The sequence below is a fragment of the Catharus ustulatus genome, chromosome 4 (genome assembly GCF_009819885.2).
Source record: "Catharus ustulatus isolate bCatUst1 chromosome 4, bCatUst1.pri.v2, whole genome shotgun sequence".
NCBI classification, from domain to species: Eukaryota; Metazoa; Chordata; class Aves; order Passeriformes; family Turdidae; genus Catharus; species Catharus ustulatus.
The window spans coordinates 12803289-12824114 of NC_046224.1; the positions used below are offsets into that span (position 1 = coordinate 12803289).

General features: G+C 39.2%; 2 protein-coding genes across 2 annotated transcripts in view; one reads left to right on the forward strand and one right to left on the reverse strand.

The window, feature by feature from the left end:
* The window catches only part of CCDC146 (coiled-coil domain containing 146), a 66921-nt gene extending 64261 nt beyond the window's left edge, over nucleotides 1-2660 (reverse strand). Inside the window, exon 1 of the mRNA XM_033057812.1 lies at nucleotides 2480-2660. The gene's annotated coding sequence lies outside the window, so the exon portion shown is untranslated. The remainder of the gene's footprint in view (nucleotides 1-2479) is intronic.
* Nucleotides 2661-3059: 399 nt separating this feature from the next.
* Nucleotides 3060-20826, forward strand: part of FAM185A (family with sequence similarity 185 member A) — a 38116-nt gene continuing 20349 nt past the window's right edge. Inside the window, exons 1-4 of the mRNA XM_033058739.1 lie at nucleotides 3060-3420; nucleotides 9032-9141; nucleotides 12295-12387; nucleotides 16584-16722. Of these exons, the coding sequence (XP_032914630.1) occupies nucleotides 3060-3420; nucleotides 9032-9141; nucleotides 12295-12387; nucleotides 16584-16722 (703 nt within the window). The remainder of the gene's footprint in view (nucleotides 3421-9031; nucleotides 9142-12294; nucleotides 12388-16583; nucleotides 16723-20826) is intronic.

Below are 20826 nucleotides of genomic sequence, written 5' to 3' on the forward strand. Positions count from 1 at the left end.
AAGGCTAAAGTACAGAGGAGGAAACAAATAAAACATAATTTGCCTACCTACTGAACACTAGACACACCTTGAGAACTAAGAAGATTCAAGGAAGCAGTTCAGAAATGCACCACTAAAAAAAACCCCACAAATAAAGGTGGCTCTATTTTCTTAAGAAATGAAGTCACATTGTTTCTTCATTACAATTATAGCCAATGGGTAAAATTAATCCTGCCCAGGCAGACTAAGTTTATACCCTGTGGGTACCTACAGCAGTTTATGATTATTCTGTGATAAATTCCAAATTTAAAAAGTTAGAAAAATGTATTCCTTCTACAGCCTCTCCTATAAATACTTCTTATTTAATTCCTCTTTCCTTTAAATCTCTCTCTCACCTTAGCCTAAAAGGATAATGCTGATAATGCTTTGGTTTAAAATCTGTTTTATATCACTTTATAGAACTTCCTTGAGTTCTAGAGTTTTTTGATCTTCTGCATGAAATACTGAATATTCTTTGGCATACAACACCAGTATCTGGTAAAATGGCAAATAAGAATTGTAATTCACTAAGAAATAATGCAACTATCAAAAGGGGAGTTCTAATTAAATCTTCACAATAAATAAATAAATAAATAAATAAATAAATAAATAAATAAATAAAAGTAAATTTTGATAAATTTACATAAATAAATAAATAAATAAATAAAATCGAGACAGCTTTCTTTTCCTGCAAATGACATGCCAGAAAATGAAAGAGGAAAACAATTAAAGAAATAAGTATTCTTTCACTCTTGGGGTCTGCTACATGCTATACCAGCTGACCCAAACAAAAGCATGAAAGTTAAACAGAATCAATACAGCAAAAATAGAGATGACATAAGTAAAACATTGAAATAAGAGGTTTCAATTGCATGGAGAAAGAACTTCTTCCTAGCAATTACTTTTTAGCTGTTTTGTTCAGTATTTTTAACCATGTGAGTAAGCTTAGACTGTATCTAATGAGAAAACCCAACAGCAACAATGAAATATAAACATAACTGAGGCTTAAGCATCTTGGAATGGTTTCTTGAGCTAAGTTTTTAATGCTAAGCTTGACACTACTAAAGACGATGCAGCACAGCTCCCTGTGGATTGTGGGTGCTGATAAACCTCTGCCTACATGAGCAGCATCAAGTACCAAGCTCCAGGAGGAAAAGGGGGCTGCGGGAAAGCAGCACTGCCGGTTTAGAGGAGGTGGGAGTGGAGGATCAGGAACAGCAGCACCGAGCCAGGGACAGGGGGGCAGCAGCGAGCCCCTCCTTAGCAGGGCCCGCATTCCCTCGGAACAGAGGATCAGTTATTTGCTGAGCTGGCTGTCATCTAGTGGAGTCACAGCACATTGCAACACATTTCTTAAATATCTGTAACTTTCCCGCTGACAAACAATGTGACATCCAAATTTGGTATTGGTCTCAAGGGTGAGAATTTTGGAGATTTTTTTTTTTCCAAAATCAACTGTTTCTGAAGAGCTGGGAAAAATAAACTTCCAGCATCCATCATGTCCCAATATATTTCTTGATACTTTTTTCTAGAATTCAATTTTTGTATCCTAGACTATCATAAGGCAGGCTGGCCCTTTTTGCGTTAAACTTTATGTGTTAAACTTTTTGTGTTAAACTAATGATTTTTTTGAGACTGAGTAATGTAAACTAATGAAATAATTTAACTTGAAGGGTTTTATTGGTGAATATGAATCTTCCTTAAACTCTCCACAGTGAAAATTACCGATGGACCGAAAACACAGGGCAATCTTCTTTCCTCTTTGGCACTGAGATGTCATTTCAGATTCATAAATAATCAAAGCCAGACGGTGACAGAAATGGAAATAGAGCTAATGAGATGAAAAGTATTTGATGACTAAGTATCATGCTTGCATGGTTATTTATGAAACAGAAACACATGGAGTGCAAAAGGGAGACAGTACTTAAGTAACAGGCCCAGATTTCATTATTTCTTGTTTCATGTTGCAATCTTGCTAAGACAATGCAGCTTTCTGTGCATTTTTCTCTCTCATTATTGGCAGTAAACAACAACCGTTACAAGAGTTCAGCCCCTAACTGTACATCGTCTATTCCCCACATGCCCCACCTCATTTAAAAAAAAATTATACGATGATAATGTGGGTTATGAAGTGCAGAAGAGTGTTTTAAACTGGATGAAGTGTTTCCCTGCTTGTTTGTAAACCCTGTAAGGACGATTGTCTCATAGCGTATTTGTACAGAGCTCAGGAAAATATTTATTTGCCTGGCTCCAGTACTACTAAAAAGCAGTACAACACATAACATATTGACCAAAACTTACTAATTCTGGTGCTTTGTGATATCCCTTCAAAAAACCAACAACAAATAACTGGTTTTCCACCACATCTGCCAAACTGCTTCTACACCAGCTGACGAGGACATTTCAATAGACACAGGCTCGCTGCAGGTTTAAGGGCAGTGAGGGACAGGCTCAGGGGTACCTCGGTCTCCTCACGCGCGGCACGGCACTGCCCTGGGCCCTGCACGGGGGTCGCACTCCCGCCCCTCAGGGACTCCTCGGACAAGGCTATGGAGGCGCTGCCTGACTTGATTCCCGCCTTGACGTCGGACCGCGGCTTTGCCTCTCTTGGCCCCGGCCCCGGTCCCCTCGAGTCCCCCCGGCCGCCGCAGAGCCGGGCCCGGCCGAGCGGCGTCCCCGTCGCTATGGCGACCCGCGCACCAACTTCCGCCCGCCTCAGCCGCCCCCGCTCCTGATTGGCTCCGGCGTCCAGCCCGCTGCCCAATAGCAGCGGACTGTGGGCAATGCCCCGCCCTCCCCGCTCTCCGATAGGCCCGTGGGCACGGCTGTAGTTCCTTCCGCGCGCTGCAGAACTACGGCTCCCAGGAGGCCCCGCGGCGCAGCCACCGCCTGTTTACCGGCCGTGCCGGTGCCGCTCCCCGCGTGCAGCCGCGCCACGTGACCGGCCGTGGGTCACCGCCGCCGCCAGCCCGGAGCGGCCTCGTTCCGTCCGTCCGTCCGTCCATTCGTCCGTCCCGGGCGCTCCTGCTCCGCCGGCGGCAATGAGGGCGCTGCTCCCGCGCTGGGCGGCCCTGGCTGTGCGAGCGGCGGGGTGGGCACCGCCCGTCCCGCGCCGCTGTCGTAGCGGCCCCGGTCCGCCCCCGCCGCGGGAGTGGGCGCTGTCGGTGAGCCCGCGGGGGCGGCTGCGGGTGCGGCTGCCGTGCCAGGTGAGCATCCGCCCGCTGGACCCGCAGCGCTGCCCGGACGCGGACCGGCTGCTGGTGGCCGTGAGCGGCGGCAGCCGCGGGCGGGAGCGGGACCCGGTGCGGGTGGAGCACGACGAGGCGCTGGGGCAGGTGGCGATCGTGGCGGACGGCGTGGACAGCAAGGCCGCCGTGGACGTCCGGACTCCGGCCAAGTTCGGTGAGTGCGGGGCAGGCGCAGGGATCGGGGGATCCCCGCGGGGCTGGGTGGGAGATGGGAGCCGGCTTTGGGAAACGGCATCGCGCCCTCGCTGGTTCCGAACATCCCGGTTTGTCCCCCGTGCTCCCGGAGTTGCTGGGTGCTCGGATCCGTGATTTGGTGCTGGCTCTTTTTTCAGCAGTAGTTGGTGCTAACGCTGGAGCGGGTGAGCGGCTCTGTGAGCGCGCTGTCATTTGTGCTCTGGTGCTGCTGCTGCCGAGTCTCGGCTCCGAGAGCATCCCTAGCGCGGGCTGGGCACGCTGCTCTCCGGGCTGGGGATCCACCAGCCCCACTCGTGTTTGTTGTGCTCCATGGCTGTCCACAGGATCCAAAAAGCCTGGAAGGAAACGGTGCGGATGGAATACCAAGAAGGGCTCCCTTGTCCAGCACAATGTGTTTGGGCATAGGGCTGTAATCTGTGCAGCGTTTCTGGTTTGGAACACAATCTGGGAGAGCAGCTGTAGTGGCTGAAACCAATAAACATTTCTGCTGAACTCACAGTGAAGTTCTGACAGTGGCTCTAAGTTTAGGGACTACAAACTCAGAGATTTGTGCTCAATCATTAATGTGTTTCTGTTTTTTTCCTATGGATTTGGGCAATTTCCTATCAGTGCAGAATGTTTCAGCATGCTGAAAATACTTTTTGGTGTATGATGCACCTGGTCTCTTATTTTGCTTAAAGTTATTAAAGACTGCTGCATTATTTCATTTAATGCCCTGCTGCAGTTGTGATATGAGAAATATGAATAATTCATACATGTAATATATTACTTTTGTTGAATATAATGTTACATACAGCAAATATGTTCTGCACCTTTCATCTTAATTTACGTTTTTTCCTGCCTTGTGTCTTTGGGAAAATTCTGCAATGTGCTTTCTTTCTTTTTTTCTTATTTGCTTTTAGAAAGACCTGAACTATATACAATTCAAAATGGCAAAGTCCTATGTGTTTGACATAACATCATTCTCACATTTTCCAGTCTTACTCATCCCTATAATTTACTTTTTTTTTTTTAACTCTGCTTATAACTGAAGGGGTGTTCCTTAAATATGTTTATCACAACTTAGGGTCTGTTTTGTTTCCTATCAACTAATATATGCACAAATATTTTGTAGCTAAATTGAGAATATTTGTACATATAATCTCACCCTTCCTGCCCTCAGTGTGCTTTGCTCTGTCAGAATGGCTGTACTGATTCCTACCATGACCCTAGCAGCCTATTGCCCTGTCTCTGGTCATAAACAGATGCTCATGGAAGAGTAGAAGAACAGAACAAATATAAATCATATTTCATCTAATCATTCTCTTAGCTGTCAACTGTTGTCATCACAGGAATTTCAGAGCCTGATACAGCTCAACCCCTCAGTGGATCTCCCTGCTGAGTGTCCCTTTGCAGATGGAAACAGTTTCAGGGTGAGAGTTTCCTGGTAAACTCTTGGCAGAGTACCACAGTTTAATTTCCTGCTATTTTATAATTGGAATATGTGGTATTCCAAGGTCCTCCTGCAATTTGTCAGTGAGTTTTTAACTAGTCTGAATAATTTGGTGTTATTGATAAAAGTTTTCAACCTTGGCTATTTGTGCTGATTTCCAACTTTTTGTATTGTTGAAAGTGGTGCATAAATTATAGCTGAAAGACAATATGCAACTAAGCGTATTGTTAAAGACATTTGAAAATCCAAGTTTGTTCTCTTGAACAGATCAGCTGTTACCTCTGTATTCATTGGCTCTGTCACTGAACTGTAGCTGGACTGTCTTCTCCAAGAGTCTTGGAGTCTTGATTCTTACCTGAGAATTTTCATTCCTATCTTACAGCTCTTTGTTCTTTTTTCCCCTCCCTTGCTTGGCAAGCACAAAGATTGCTTTGGCTTGTCTGTAGCACGTTCACAGAGTCCATCTCATAATTACTGATAATCAGAGAAACCCAGTGTCCCATTTATTACCCTTCAGTTCTCTGGTACCAGGTGTGTCTGATACTGTAGTCCCTTACTATTTCAGTTTCTCCAGGAACTCGGAGTGACTATTGCAGGTAATTCCAGAGCTGGTTATTCTCAAGGTGCAGAATTCATTGCATTAAGATGTGAAGGATTTCAGCCTGCATACAGGGTTTCAATGTGGGGAACCTTCCTAAAAGCCTTGATAATGAATCCTGATTGATAAAAAACAATCATTTGGCTTTTGTCCTGTCTTTGAGATTGTTACTATATTCTGAATGTCAGTCAACATTCCAGACAGGGGCTTTCTTCTTCCAACAGGTTTTATTTTTTTGTAGATTTCTAAGCTGTTCCACTTGGGCTTGTGGTAGGCTCATATAATTCAGGTTCCCTGGACCATCTGTGGATTATAATGCCCTTTCACAAGTTGCTCTTTGTCACTCCATAATTAGCATGAGATTAGTATTGTCTGTGCTGTCATCCAGGTGCATCTAGAGATGTATTTACAAAAATGTAAGGTTGTGGGGTTTGGGTGTTTTAAGTTTTTACTCAATGAAGTACAATTTTTGCTTGCCACTGAGCTTCTACTTTTAAGTGTTGTTCCAGCTCTGGTTTGGTTTTTTTTGATCTTCTGAGTATTAGTTTGTACTTGAGTTGCTCTGTTTATTTTGAAGAGAATTATCCATGAAATATCATTGCGTAAGCAAAAGATCTTATCCCTTGTAAAAACACATCTCAAACCAGAGAGGAACTGTTGTTTTTCTGGAAACATTTTGGCTTTTCTCTGGCTTTCCTTGGATGCATGAGGAAGATGTTAACTCTGTTCTGCTTAGATGGTTTTGCCTGAGCTCTATCAGTCACTTAGAGGTTGGTGTGAATCTCTTTTCAGTGTTCTTGTTTTCTTCACTTTGGAAGTTAACGCATTTCATAACAGCTTTTTTAATTTAGGTTGGAGCTTATCCAGGAAACTGCAAGTTATCTAAAACTCCTTAGAGCCTGAATGAAGAGCATCTGTGGAAGATGCTGAGCTTAAGTGTGCATTTTAAACCAAAGGCAACCTCTAGGCAGTGTAGTAGGGCAAGTACCAAAAGATCCTTTGTTTGTCTTAGTGTCTGTTTTTGAGCCCTGTATAGGATTTCAATATCATACATGATCTGATAATCCTCTCTGATATATTTAACCTTCATCAATGGCAGGTGTCAAGGAATTTCTGTTTAATCAAGCTTATTTGGTTTTGCATGTGTTAATTAAACCTGAAACCAGCTCTTTGATTTCTGGTTACTGTACATTGACTACGTGTTTACGTGGAAGTAAACTGAACTGAAGGCTTGCATAACCATAATTTGAGATAATTCTAGTAGTCTAGGGCTGCTGAGTCATCTGAAAAAAATAATTATCCAGTCCATTTCAAGAGTTATAGCTTAAGGCAGCTTAATAACTGGTGTGCTTAAATACCCTGCCTACATTCTGATACTGAACTATTTCTTTTTTCTTTTATTTCTGATACAAATCTTTTACACCATGAAGATCTTCATGCATTCTTTGTGGTTTATGTGGCTAAAGTTGGCTTCAGCCCTTGTCTTTGCTAGGGAGGAATCACACAGGCTATTTTTGGAGTTTTGGCACTGAAACAAGTTGTATCTTGTTCTTCCTTGTTAAAATTTCATTGGCAATATTATCCAGCTTTCAGTCTGCTTCTTTATGGAGTTGTTTATCTGTGGTTCAGGAACTTAGAGGGAAAGAGACGGGGGGCTCAATTCCTTGTCCACTAATATTTGTTATATCAAGGCTAGCAAAGTGGCATGACTCTGCAGTGGATCAAGGCACAAAGTGTATTTCCAGAAGTCCCTTAATGACATGTTTATGAATTTCCGGATATATGATGGCAATTATATGCTCAACTGGATCAGAATTTTTTATTAACCTTATTCTTGTAAAAGTTATAGTGAGTTTGTATCATGGCTAAACTGAGCACTCTCAAGCCTTTTCCTCATCCCTTTGGACGGAAGCAATAAGAGCAGGGCAGTTTCAAGCTGATTGAATTCAAAGATTTGTATGAGCAGACTGGCTTTTGGGACTCTTCTCAGAAAACAAAATAGCAAAAGTCTTGGTTGTAGACCTTGTCAAGCACTGTGAAGTTGTCCAGGGGGTGAATTGAGCAGTCTGGGCAAGACAGCTTATTCAAAAACAGCATTGCTTTCCAGTCTACCTCTTGTAGCCTTTTTTTCTTAAGGAACTGTTACCTTTGAACACAGTCTACATCCTTCACTAAATTTAATCTCTTTGCTTACTGCAGCCATTAGGTAGCATCCTTGCTCAAAGATGTTGTGTTTTAGCTGTCTCTTGGGTTCTCCTAGTCTGTCAGGTGACAGAACTTTCGTTTGCTGTTATTTGGAGTTCTCAGTCTCATCTTCATGGTCTGCAAGCTTACTGTTGTCATGGTTCCAGGAAGCACCTGTCCTGGGCAGCAGTGTGCCAGTATTGATCTGCAGGCTCTGCTGGGTCACGGGTCTGATCTGGGAATCTCCTCTTGATTAGCACATTCTGATTATTCTTTACATCTTTCTGATAACCTTAGTAAGCTGTGGCAGTGAAAGAGAGACTTTCACATTTGCTTAAATGAAGGTTTCTTTATCAAATAATCTTTTCCTTTAGGGAGTAATGGGGCTCACTGTCTCTTAGTCCTCAGTTGTGTCTTGCAGCAAACACTTCTGATTGTTCTTCAATTTTTGTTTTTCTTCTCTTTTGCCTTTTATCCTTAGAAGAACAAAATCTTTTTTTTTCCTCTCCTGTATTTACCTTTTACCAGTCACTATAGTGGTCATTTATACAAATAATGAATAAAAATTATTATTAATATATGCAGAATCTCCAGTCTGTACATTCTCAAACTTCTTCCCATTCCTTAAACACAAGGGTGAGAGAAATAGCAGAAAAATGTTTTTCCTACCCCTGCATGTTATTTACAAGACTTTGTGATTTTTCTTTGTGGGAGTCTATGAACAGGACAAAGGGGAGGTGGCTCAGACTAGAGGCAAAGATGCTTCTTCATGCCAGGGCCATGTCAGGCTTTCCAGAAGGCAGGGACAATGACCCACACCAATGCTTTGCTGCCTGGTTTTGGATCATGCTGCTGGCTGGTGGAGCAACAAGGCCTGTGTATTTGTGCTGGTGAACCTTATTACACTACATGTGGCCTCAGACACACACCAACCTTTCACCCCAAAATGTGTGTCAGGGTGCCCAAGTGTCTAAGTAGAATTTCTAATGGAATTGGTGGCTAGGGTAGATAGGAGATGGAGGTGGAGTTAGAAAAGAAGAAAGATGTGACTTCACTAAAGGTTCACACCCTACTGATTCCTTGCCACAGGTTAGTTGTTCTTCTGCTTCTTAATGTTCTGTCTTGGAGCTGGGTGGCTCCAACACTGGCCTGGTAAACTTTCAGTGTCCATAGTTGACAGTGACTGCTCATGCCATTCCTAGTGTGTGACCAGACACAGCAGGCTGGTTCTTAAGTAACAAAGAAGCTGCTTTTTTTCCTTACTACATATAGTTACTGTATAACATGATCAAATACTATGTTAAAGACATCTGACTTTTTTTCATTCTGTTGCTAATAAAACTCTTTTAATTCTAGATTTGGATATCAAAACTTCAGGGACTGGCTGCGTGAAGATTCAGAAAATAGAATGTGATAACTGCAAAATAGAAACAGAGAAGGGGACTAGTGTCTTGCAGTCAATAAAGGTACAAAGAACCCTCCCCACTGTTTGAAAAGGGATTGTGTGATGGGATATTGTCAAAACTTAAATACCAGCTCTGGAGATGAGAAATACTCTGGTATTTTTCCTTGGAAGACTCATATTGCTCTGTGTATAGCACCTCACCTTTAATTACTGCATACAATTGCAGCACAAAGTCAATAACAGTAAATAATGTGCAGTCAGAAGTCCATGTATCTGTGATAGCCAAAGCCAGCAGAAACAGTGACAGCAGTAAGCCTTCCTGTCTTCCCTGCCCCTCAAAGAAAAAGACAAATAGACTGGATTTCCTGTCTAGTAGGTTAGTAGTTATGCCTGCTCAATCAAGACTTTGCAGCATGCTGCTGATTTTATTTATTTTTTTTTTTTTTTTTTTTTTTTGGGGGGGGGGGGGTTTGTTTTTTTTTAATAGGTATATCAGTGCTTTTGACAATCCCTTTAAGTTAATTTTCAATCAGAAATTACACATTACATGTCCAGGATACCTGACTGTATATATCATAGGCATGACCTTGTTTTTTCAGTCTTAATGCTTTAAGTTTGCTGATATAAGCTGTTGTAAAATTATTCACAGTTTATCTGACTTAGGTGCTATTTGGAATCAAATTCACTTAACTGTTTTGGATTGCACCTGCAGGAACTGGTATAAATTTAAAAGAAGGGCCACATTTTTTGAGATATGAAAAATTTTTCAACATTTTTCTCTATTGTGCTAAGAGATGATTTTATAACAAACATAGGGAAAACTGAGCTTAGGGAGAGGGGTAATATATAATAAAGTTAGATTTACTCTACATCTGGGGAGCTATAGACAACTTGAACCTTCTAGATTCTGTGTTATTGAGCGTTTTACTCTTATAAAAGTACCTAAAATCTAACAGAAATTAATAGTAGTACGTGATGCCCGTCTAAACTTTTAATTTAAAATTGTTCTGTTATGTAATAAAAACAACAGTGCATGAGAAGCTGCAGAATATAAGAAAAGGTGGTTTTAGCCAACAATAATGACATTAATCATGGCATGCCATCTCATCAGGAATTTTTTGTGATGTCATGAAAAGAGATGGTTTTGAGGAAAGACTGCTAACTTCTGGGAACCTTGTTTCACATACCATCCAAGATGTGAAATATCTTGAATATTAAAAATTAAGAACTGGGTTTTCATCTAATCTTGTTTTTAAGTCCTGTAGTTCTAGTAAGGTGACTGAACTATTTTTTTCTAATAAAGCGTCAGGAATTATATTCTATGTTAATAGAGAAGCAGAATTATTTAGGAGAAATGGAATTTACAGGGTTTTCCCAAAACTACTAAAAATCTTATGGACCAGATGCTGTAGTGAGGCCTAAGAGGTGGCTTTTAGGGAATTTACTTTACTGAGCAAATTGAAGTGATAGTGCCCTCCCCTGGATGGATTAAAGCTGTTTTAATGTTTGTTTCCTGTTATTAACAAATCTCATTAACTAACAAAGCAGGAGACTCTTTCTTTACAGGAGAAAGAAAAGATCATTGATAAATGACTTTAAGCGAAAAAAATCTGGTCATGTAGGGATTATTCAAGAGCACCAGCAAACAGCTTCACAACTGCTAATTTTCTTTACTTGCAAGAAGTTTTTTGTATAAATTGTGACTTTTAAAAAATTATCTATAGTGTTTTTACAAAATACTTGGAGTTTTCATGTCTAAATTGCTTAATCATGCATACTAGTAATTGAACAGAAAGGAGGAGTCTTTGAGGCTTATTAATGGATCTTGGCTGGCAGTTTTTGTGTGGTAGACCCAGCCAGTGAGATAAGTTGAGAGTGGTTTTATTGACTTTCTTTTTTAATGGGTGGTGGGTTTTTTTTAACTGGCTGAAGTCCAGTTCACCCTATCCCTTCCAAATCTCTAGGTCAAGTGATAGCAACAGTAATTCCAAAATACATTTATGGTATTTAGGTCTTCTTCAGAGTATGAATTATTCACAAGTTCTTTATTGAGAAAGCCGTGCTTCTTTTTAATTTTTTGTCATGCTTCTTATTATGACAGTGCCAGCAGGGAGACCCTTTAATCATGTTTCTATGTTCCTCAATTGCTCCTGACTCCTTGACTGTGCTGGTGATAACAAGAATTTGCAGGCATCTTGCTCACACTTGTGGAAGACCTGCCATGCATCCTCACCCCACACCATGTCTGAGCCTGATTCATCCTGCATCAGTGTCCTTTTCTTTTGAACAAATTTTCCTGGTTTTTCTTTGACATGTGTCAAGGTCTTGACGGTCTTTTGTCTCTTCCTTATTCAAACCTTTCTCCCTTGCTCAGAGAAGCACTATGAAAAATTAGTGCTTTTTTCTTTCAGCTGGTGGAATATTTCCTCATAAAAAAGCTCAGAAAAAGCTACTTGACCACTGTAACTTTCTTTTCTCAGCAAATCCTTCTGTCTGTGAGGTGTCTCTAGAGAAACCTACCTCTGAAAGCCTGCTCGTTTTTTTTTTAAAGAAGATATTCTAATAAATTGTTGTAGGGGGAATTAGTGTGTATCTTGCGGTTTTATTTTACTGAACTCTCATGGCCACTCTGGTGAGCCCTTGCTATACACTAGTTTGTCCAATCTTGCAAGTTCCCATATTCTCCTCAAGTTATATATTTGGAGGATTTGCTGTTTAACCATTATTGTGATAACAAGCATGGTGTAACTGCCTCAAAGCAGTTGTGATGCCACATTGAAACATTTAATTCATCATGTTTTTGTATAAGGAGAAAACACTGTATTTATTTAAAATATGATTTTTTTTTCTCTTTTACAAATGGTTGCATTTTATTCTCAAGACCTTGTGGGGTTTTTTGGCTTTTTGAGATTGGTTTATGTGTGTTTCTGTACTTTCTTTTTCTCTTGTTGGTTGTATGCAGCAACAGCTGAAACATGTAAGGGCTATAGAGCAGTTTTTACTTGAAACCTGGCTTATTTGTTAAAAACTTGAGATTTGCCTTATGCAAAACAATTTTAATTAGAATCTGTGTGCAGTGAAACACTGTAGAATCTGGTTCTGCTTGCAGGATTAAGGCTTCCAGTGGTTAATGTGGTACAACTTGAAAAACAAGATAACCATAACTAGAGAACAAGTTACCCAAACTGTATGGTTTTTAAATTTTTTTTTTCAGAGCCATAAAATTGATATACGGACAAATGGTGGCAAAGTAATTGGTCTTGGAACACTTTATGGAAATACAGATATTTGTGCAACAGAAAAGGGGGTAAGTAGGAAGTAAAACTCTCTTAAATGGCTTATTCTTATTTGTAAAAGGACTAAATTCAAAGAATGTGCTAAAGAATTTGTAAATAACTCTCACTGGTTGTTTTTAATTTCACTGTTTCTTAGGTTTGTCTGTTAAATTGTATTATCCTATGCTTGATGTGGATTGATAAACATGAGCTTTAGTTATAGAGACTCCTCACAGCATTCTTAAACTCTTTCCTTGGCTGATATGTAGGCACTTGGATTCTGCAGGAGTTTAATTTAGTCTCATGGATAGTGGCTTGATATTTGTAAATGCTGTGCACTTCCAGTGTTGCATAGTTGTAAGCATGGAAGAGTAGAAGGTTTTGCAGACTTCTTTGCAGCTGAGGAAGTAAAATCACATGTAATCTTGCTGTGAGATGCAGTGGGAAGAATCACAAACAGAGCAGTTTTATCAAGAGCTAACTTGTTTTTTTTCAGTAGATGGCAGTATGAGACTAACCACAAACTACTCTGGTTTTGTTGCTTGACATAAGTAGGCAATTCTCCCTTATTTAAAAAATGTAGAGCTGAGCTCCCTACAGTTCTCACACTAGTCTTGTTTTCAGGTATTGTCCATGCAGCTGGTTGCATTAGGATTCATTAGATCTGAGGCATTGCTGTATGAACATGTGGAGCCAAGCCAAGTTTGAAGTAGCTTGGATGTGCTCTGTCACAATCCATAGGCACCTTCAAACCAGCAGCACTGGAAGAGTTAGAGAGTGGGGGTAACTCCCTTTGCCAAGGACAGGTTTGTGACCAAACTATTAAGTTTCAGGCAACCAAAGTCACCTCTGTGCTCTTTGGCACTGTTGTGCACCTTGTAGGCTGGGTTCCTATAGATCAGTTCACTTACCTAGAGTCAGCTGTGAGCTCTTCTTAATGTCCTGCTGTAAATTAGGCAACTTGCCATTGGGTTTTCCAGAAATGTTAGCATTAACTTATCTGTGCTTCTTTGTAAGTGGATGTGAGACTGCCTTTTATGTAATAAATGTAGTAATTGTGTCTGCATGGGTTAATATAGTTCAAAATTTTGTTTTACTTTGAGCCTTTAAATGCTTTCTAGCATTTAAATTTTTTTTTCAGAAACACCATCCTTCTGAAACAATAAAACAAATTTTATACAGATTAAATTGAAGTGCTTCTTTGTGATCATAAATATTTGTATATAATGTGTAATATTGCAAGAAGTCAATCTTAGAGTTGTAAAGCTGTAGTAACTTGAGTGAAGTGAGTCACGTTAGCACGAATTTGCAGCTACAGAACAATATTTTGGCTTATGTTATTGAACTCACTAACAAACTTTGTAGTGTAGTTAGGAAGGACAGATTTCTCAGTTGGTCACTTCTGTTAATAATCAGTCAGCCTTATGTCTCCTCTGTGTGTTTGTATGAGATGTTTCTTCCATCAGTTGCAGTCATCATTATGTAATTATGGCTCTGTCAGCATTTCCAGCTCCCTCCTGGAGGTGGGGAGGGAGAGGATGTGGTAAAAGGCACTAAGCACTTGAGAAATGAAGAGTATTTTTTAAGACACTAGTAAAACATTTGAACGGTGATAGCACAGAAAGGAAGACCAAGAGCAGGAATACGTGGAGGAGGAGCTGTATATGTCTTATTTAAACACAGCAAGATGTTAGCTTTTGTCTTGGAACTGTGTTCAGATGTAAAGCCTTCTCAGTCTGACTTATGCTAATGAAACCAATGGAACCTTGAGCATGTGGTCAGGTTCAGTAACTGCAGCCCCCAAGCCTCTATGCCCAGGGGAAGGAATTTCTTCCAGAAGATCTGGTGGTTCAGTGGACAAAAGTAATGACATTTGTTTGGCTGGGGAGTTATTAGCTAATCTGTGCCATGGGGACTTTCCTATAACACTTGCTTAGTAGAGCCAGACATCAGTGTTCTGCCAAAAATCCACAAGAGTTAAAGAATTTAGGATTGAAAACATTTATTTTCATTGAAAAAACAATCTTATTTTTCCATGCTTTCCTCATCTAAAATACTTTTTATTCTTATACTTGAGCAGTCTGGCTTCCCTCTCCTCCATGCCCCTACCCTGATTTGGGTTGTTCTGAAGCATTCTTTTTTTGGTAGTTTTTGTTTATAGTAACTTCTTTTGATCTGGAGCTGAGACAACTCTTTATTACTGTGTAATTTTAAGAAAGGTAGTTGAGGCTGGTAAATGAGTTGGTATGTGAGATTGTTTACAATAAAGCACTTAATTTTTAAATAAAATAATATATTAAAATAGAGTTAAAACTTGCATTCTATAGTAAGAGAGGTACCTTTTGAACTTCCCTTTGCCTGGTTAGGAATGCCACAAATCAACCAGTTTGTATCCAAATTATGCAGATTTTTTTTTTTTTTAATTCCTCCTCTTTAAAGTGTGCTTTGCTCTATTTTCATTGTGCTGATGTCAGTGATGCCCTGCTCAAATGGGAAATGTTCTTTGCAAGTCGCTTAACTCTTAGAACAGGTCAGACCATAGAGACTAAAATGAGAGTGGCTTTCCTTTTACTTGTTGCTGTGGCCATGTGTCACAGCAGGTTTGCCCTTTGCCATGCAGGGTGAGTACTTTGTGGAAGCATTCCTAGAACAGATGCAATGTAAATTAATGTGTGAGATCTCTGGTTATTACTGTTTTGTTGCAAGCAGTTGAAGATGAAAAGCTGAATGACTGTCTCAGTAGTGACAAGCTGTGCCTTTTATTATTGGATTTTGTTTATATCTGTAGCACACTTCTAAGCAGCAACACCTGCAGTGATTATAGACATTGACTATCATGTATTTCTATTTCTATCATAGATTATGCATAGCATTTTGATTTTATTAAAGTTTAATGTACCTTGATAAATTATTGGAGATCTAATCTATATTGTACATCCTGGGAAAAGTCTCAAATTCATTCTGTAATCTTATAATTTAGTAGCTCAGTATGAATGGATGAGTAAGGCCAAAATATAATTTGGCTGTCATATAGTCCATACTAAATCAGCCTCCTCAGCTCAGTTTTTGGGATACAGTGCAGCACTAGTGGCTATTTGTCAGAATACCTCTTGCTTCATCCATAGCTTATTCTTTCTAAAATATTGGATTGGAAGGGTTGACAGACTTATTTTTTTAATATCAACTTTTTTTGCATAAGATGGCAATGCTGAAATGACAAGGAGGATTTAAAAATAATTTGAGTGAGGCACAGTTTGATCTAGAAAACAGTGTATTGTTTAATGTAATTAATAAGGATTTTGTGCAATTCACTGGAAGTCTGTATAAGCAAAATAAAAACAAATTGAGTGGGGGTTCAAGTATGAACTATTGCATGCTTCCATCATAAGTCAAATTTAACTGAGAATAGAATTGAGTTACATGTGGTAGTTGCCCAAGCATGTGAATTGTTCTGTTTTGTTCAAATAGATTGACATTCTATCATGTGACTCATCATTTTTACAGAGATAATCTCATCTGTCACCTTTTATTTCCTAAATCCATACTGCAACTTTTCATATTCTATCCTTTCTCTCTGTTTCTATTGAAAAGAAGCAGAAATGGAGATCTTATCACTGGTTTTTCAAGGCTTTGTATGTCTTGAGGCTTAAGTCCAAGAATAGAAGTCTGAGTAACCAAGGTAATAGCAAAATCATACTGAGAAAAAGGGCAGCTGGGTGGGACTTTTTTCAGACCTTCACCAAAGATATATCTACAAAGTAAGCCAGTTAAAAATCTTTATAAATAGCTACATGTGACAAAGACAAGGGATATTTGTTTGTGGTGGCAGAGAATTGATCACCAATGCTCTAGGAGTTGCAATGCTGTATGAAGATTCAGTCTTCATAGTTGAAGTTAATCCTTCTTTTGCTTTTGAAAATAAAGTGTTTAATTTTTGCAAAATAAATCAAGGTTTCCTTTCATCTGTTTGTTACTACTTGGTTCTTTACCTGAATGATGGATGTAATAACTCACAGGAATGTAATAAAAAAATCATTAATTCTAAAGTCGGAGCTCTTGGATGAAAAGGTTTTTTTGTTTTGTCCTGTGTAGCTTTTAACTGAGAACCTGATTCTATTTCTCCTGTACTAACAACTGCTTTCCATTTGTTTTGTGTCTAAATGGTGTTACTTCCCACTGCTTTTTCAAGCTGTGATGACAAATTTCCTATTATGTTTATTTCTCCTAGAGTGTAAATATAGAGAAGCTGCAGGGGACAACCATCAATATATCTACTGAAGATGGGCTGCTGAAAACCAAGTATCTCTATGCAGAATCAGCATCTCTCTCCTCAGAATCTGGTGATATTATGCTGGGAAGTGTTCATGGTAAGAAGGAAAATCTATCACAAATCAAGCTGCTTTCAAGGTATTCAGTAGTGTTCACAGTAACAAATGGACTGATGCAGTAGACTATCACTAAATCAGCTATGCACAGGATATGAGCAACTCATTTGCTCTACATCTCTTTTGGAGACTTAATTGATTTTTGCCATCTAGCAGACTGTATTTTTGAAAACAGTTTCATAAGCACACTTATTAATAGCAAAAAGTGTATATTATAGGAAAGAAATGTCACACCTGCTAAGAACATCAAAATATTCTAAAATTCAGCAATGAAAATTATACTAAAAGTTGGCAGGAAGCTTCTCTTCCCCTCTCTCCATCCTTTATTTTCTTCATAGGAGAGGCAGATCTTAGCTCATCTACTGAGAACTATTGTAGGAGAGAGTTGTAATTAAAAGTTTTTATTAGAAATAGCCTGTGTGTTTGCTGGCACTTTATATTAAGAGTGGTGACAGTTTCTGTTTTTAGAAGAAATTCTTAGAACTTCTTAGCAGACTCTAATCCGTTCACCCTTTGGTGTCCATCCCCTAGATCTAAAACTAATGAACTACAGAGTCTTTTATTTAAGCAGCAGTTGAGGTTCAAATCTGGTGTGGTTTTCTAATTTATCAAAATTCCCACTGAATTCAGACTGTGCTGTAATGCATTTGTGGTGATTTAACATTGAGTAAAACAAACTGGAGGATGTACAAAGAAAATTACTCAGCTCTGTCAGAGTTCCAGATTTTCAGCTATATCCCTTAAAAATAATTTCTTAGCAATTTTATGTTGTCATCTTGAGAAATTCTTTCTTCCTTGAAGGAGCAACTTCTCTGTCCATTTATATTAAATGTGAAAATGGTTTCTTAACCTTTCAGGTACAGTTAATTTTAGCATGCACTGACAGAAATAAGCTGCTTTTTCTCTTGCTATTGTATTTTCCTAATGTGTAGACTTATATTATTTCTGGAACTTCTGTCTGATAAGCTGTGCTGGTTTGGCTTTTTCTAACTTTTTGAAGTGCAATGGTGTTGTGGAATGATCAATTTGTTAGCAGGTTTGTGTCTTTGTGCACATCCAAGAGTTTGTTTTTATTTTCTTGTTACAAAAATGAAATCATAACTGGTTGTAGTTAATGATTTACTTCCTTCAGTAATGCCTGTTGCCATTAAGCTGAATAAAAATATGGAAACAAATAGAATTGTATTCAAATTATGCAGATATTTTCTACATTACTTCTGGTTTATTTTTATGACCTCTCTACTAAATGGGTTTGGAACACTTAATGTTTTAGCTGTATGTTTTAAAAAAATTGCACATTACCATTTGCTTGGTAATTTTACCCTATTTTTTGAGAAAAAATATTTTCTGAAAATATAATATTTCCCATGTTTTCATAGTAAGAGCAAAGGCTTTTGAAGTACACATACAAACGTATATTAGCAGACAAGATAACTCCTGCTACAAATTTCTGCTAGAAGAAAAAAGGTTACTTTCACTTCTGATTTTTGCTGATGAGGTAGCTCAGTTGCAATAGTTTTGTCTGCAAACACCTGGACAGATTGTGTCTTGTGCAACTGAAGTCACCATTACCCTACAGCTGACACTATAGATGGCATCAAATCAGCACATCCTGCACAAAACTAAGCTGGATTTCATTGGTTTTGCACTGGGAGAGTTTAAGTTAGGGCAGCACAGACTTAACAAACCTGTCTGAGACACATTTTGTGGTTAAAACTTAGTCTGTACAGTCACAACATTGGTACAGCTCAAACTTTCACAACTGCTTATTTGCATGCTTCATGCTCCAGTGGCAAATGAGTAATGCATTGTTTTGAAAAGCAGTTAGCTTTGGGTAATTTTCAGCAGCTTATGTAACAGGATTAGAGATATCAGTTGCTATTAAGCTTTTGAGTTGACACCTGAAAAAGAAATTTGATCCTGAGAAGTTTCTTTATCTAAGAGACAATAACATTACAGTGAGCCCTCTCTACCAAGAGGCACATGGGAGGAGCAGGAAACCACTGTTTTGCAGGTTCCAAAGTCTTGGGTTGAGTTGCATTAACTATTAATTTATTTTACAAATGTAAATTACATTTGGACTGGATATCCAGTTCCTTCCCAACTAATGTTTAACGTGGGCTCAGTTACACCAAGCTTGCTCAAGGCCTGGTCTAGTTGAGCTTTGACTATTTTCAAGTCCAGAGACTGTGTGACCTTTCTGGACATCTTGGTCCACTCCTGAATTATTCTTCTGGTGGGCAGAAAACCTTTTGTTCATCATAATTTCCATTGCAATTTGTATCCATTATTGCTACTTCTTCCTCCTTGCTGCATCACTATGAGAAGAATGTTTTTTTTCTCTCTATGTTCCCATTAGGTAGTTGAAGGCCACAAGAAGACACCTTCTCCTTTTAAAGCAAAACAAACAGATGCTCTCAGAGCCCTGTAGCTTGGTCTGGGTCCCTGATCTTCTCAGAAGCCTTCTCTGGCCTTAGCTAAGTACACCAGTGTCTTTCTTGACTTGAAAGCACAAAACTGGACACAATATTTAAGTGCAGCCTCCCAGCTGTCTGTACTCCTGATCATACAGCTCAGTGTGCAGCTGACTTTGTGTACTCACTCCCACTGGAGATGCCCATCAAGATGCCCAGGTCCTCACCTGTGAAGCTTCCTTGTAAACAGTCAGCACTCAGGTTCTACTGCTTTACATCAGTAAAGCCTGTGATGGACTTTATATTTGCTCTTGACCTTTTCTTCTGCCATAGTCTAGTAACCATTCAATTATCTAAAAGAATCACACTGGAAAACAAGGTTATTGAGACTATTATGTTATAATATGTATACAGGAAAGGGTGAACATTGCCTTGTCAATGACTTGAACAAGACAGAGTATCTGCCATCTTCCAAAGATAGTGCAGTCCAAAGCTTGAGCTAGGCATTCTATAATCCCTCCAGAAAATAGATATACCTCTTCATATATCAAAGTGTGTTCCATACCTTTCACCTCTTCATATACCAAAGTGTGTTCCATACATTTCAGCTGCATTTCTGGATTTCACTGTACATAGAGTGGAATTGTAACTTTGCATTTTAGAATTTCATCAGACTAAATTAGACATGTCTATAAAGAAGTGAAAATAAAATTAATTTCTGAAGTGGTAAAAAGTTACATATTGGTTTGTTTTCCTTTTTTGTGCATTGAAATAATCCTGGCTTGTTGAGAGCCTCCAGAACAAATTGAAGGAATATGAATAACACAACATAAAGCGTTGCTTTGCATCCCAAAAGCCGTCTTTTGCCCCTGCTCCTATAGTGATCCTGACTGCAGTACTGTAATTTGAAATTTTATGATGTTCATTGAAGAAACAAAGATTGTAGATGATAGAAACTCTTTTTTCAGAAGCAACAAACCCCAAAAACACTAAGGCATTGCTCTTGATATTCTGATAAAATTATTATGTTTTGGATAGCATAGTATTGCATTACAATACTGAAATCGGTTGTAATAATTATTTGGTTTGGTTTAATTACCATTAGTTTGATCTTTCACTCTTTGCCCTTGATATGCCCAAGAAATATTTGCCTAACTTAAAAATCCTAAGTTAAGTGTTGGCCTTCAGAGAACAGGTACGTGACCAAAAGTGCAATGTCTATAGACAGTGCAGGACATTCCTGTCTGCTTCAGAAGCAGCTCTTGTTCTAGCTAGATGTTTGAAGTGAGCTTTTCACACCAGTGTGCTGTGTTGACATGGCACAGCATTGGTGGTTCTGCCATATAAATGTCTAAAAGGAATTTGATTTCTACATGTTGAATATTTTTCACGGATCTTATCAGAACAGCAAAGAAAACCCCCAGAAAGACAAAGAACAGACCCAGGGACTATATGATGACAGAATATATAATCTACCTTCAGCTGCTCCATGGGAGCTGCCAGCTAACAAAACCCTAGGTCTTTTTGTAGGTTGTACCAAACTAGGGGCCAGTCTTGATAAAACGAGGAAAGGGGTGGGATAATTATAGCATGCCTTTTAAAAACAGCAAAGAGTGAAGCCAAATGTCTTTCAAGGTCATTGAAAAATGCTTTTGTTTCTGCTCTGATTTTC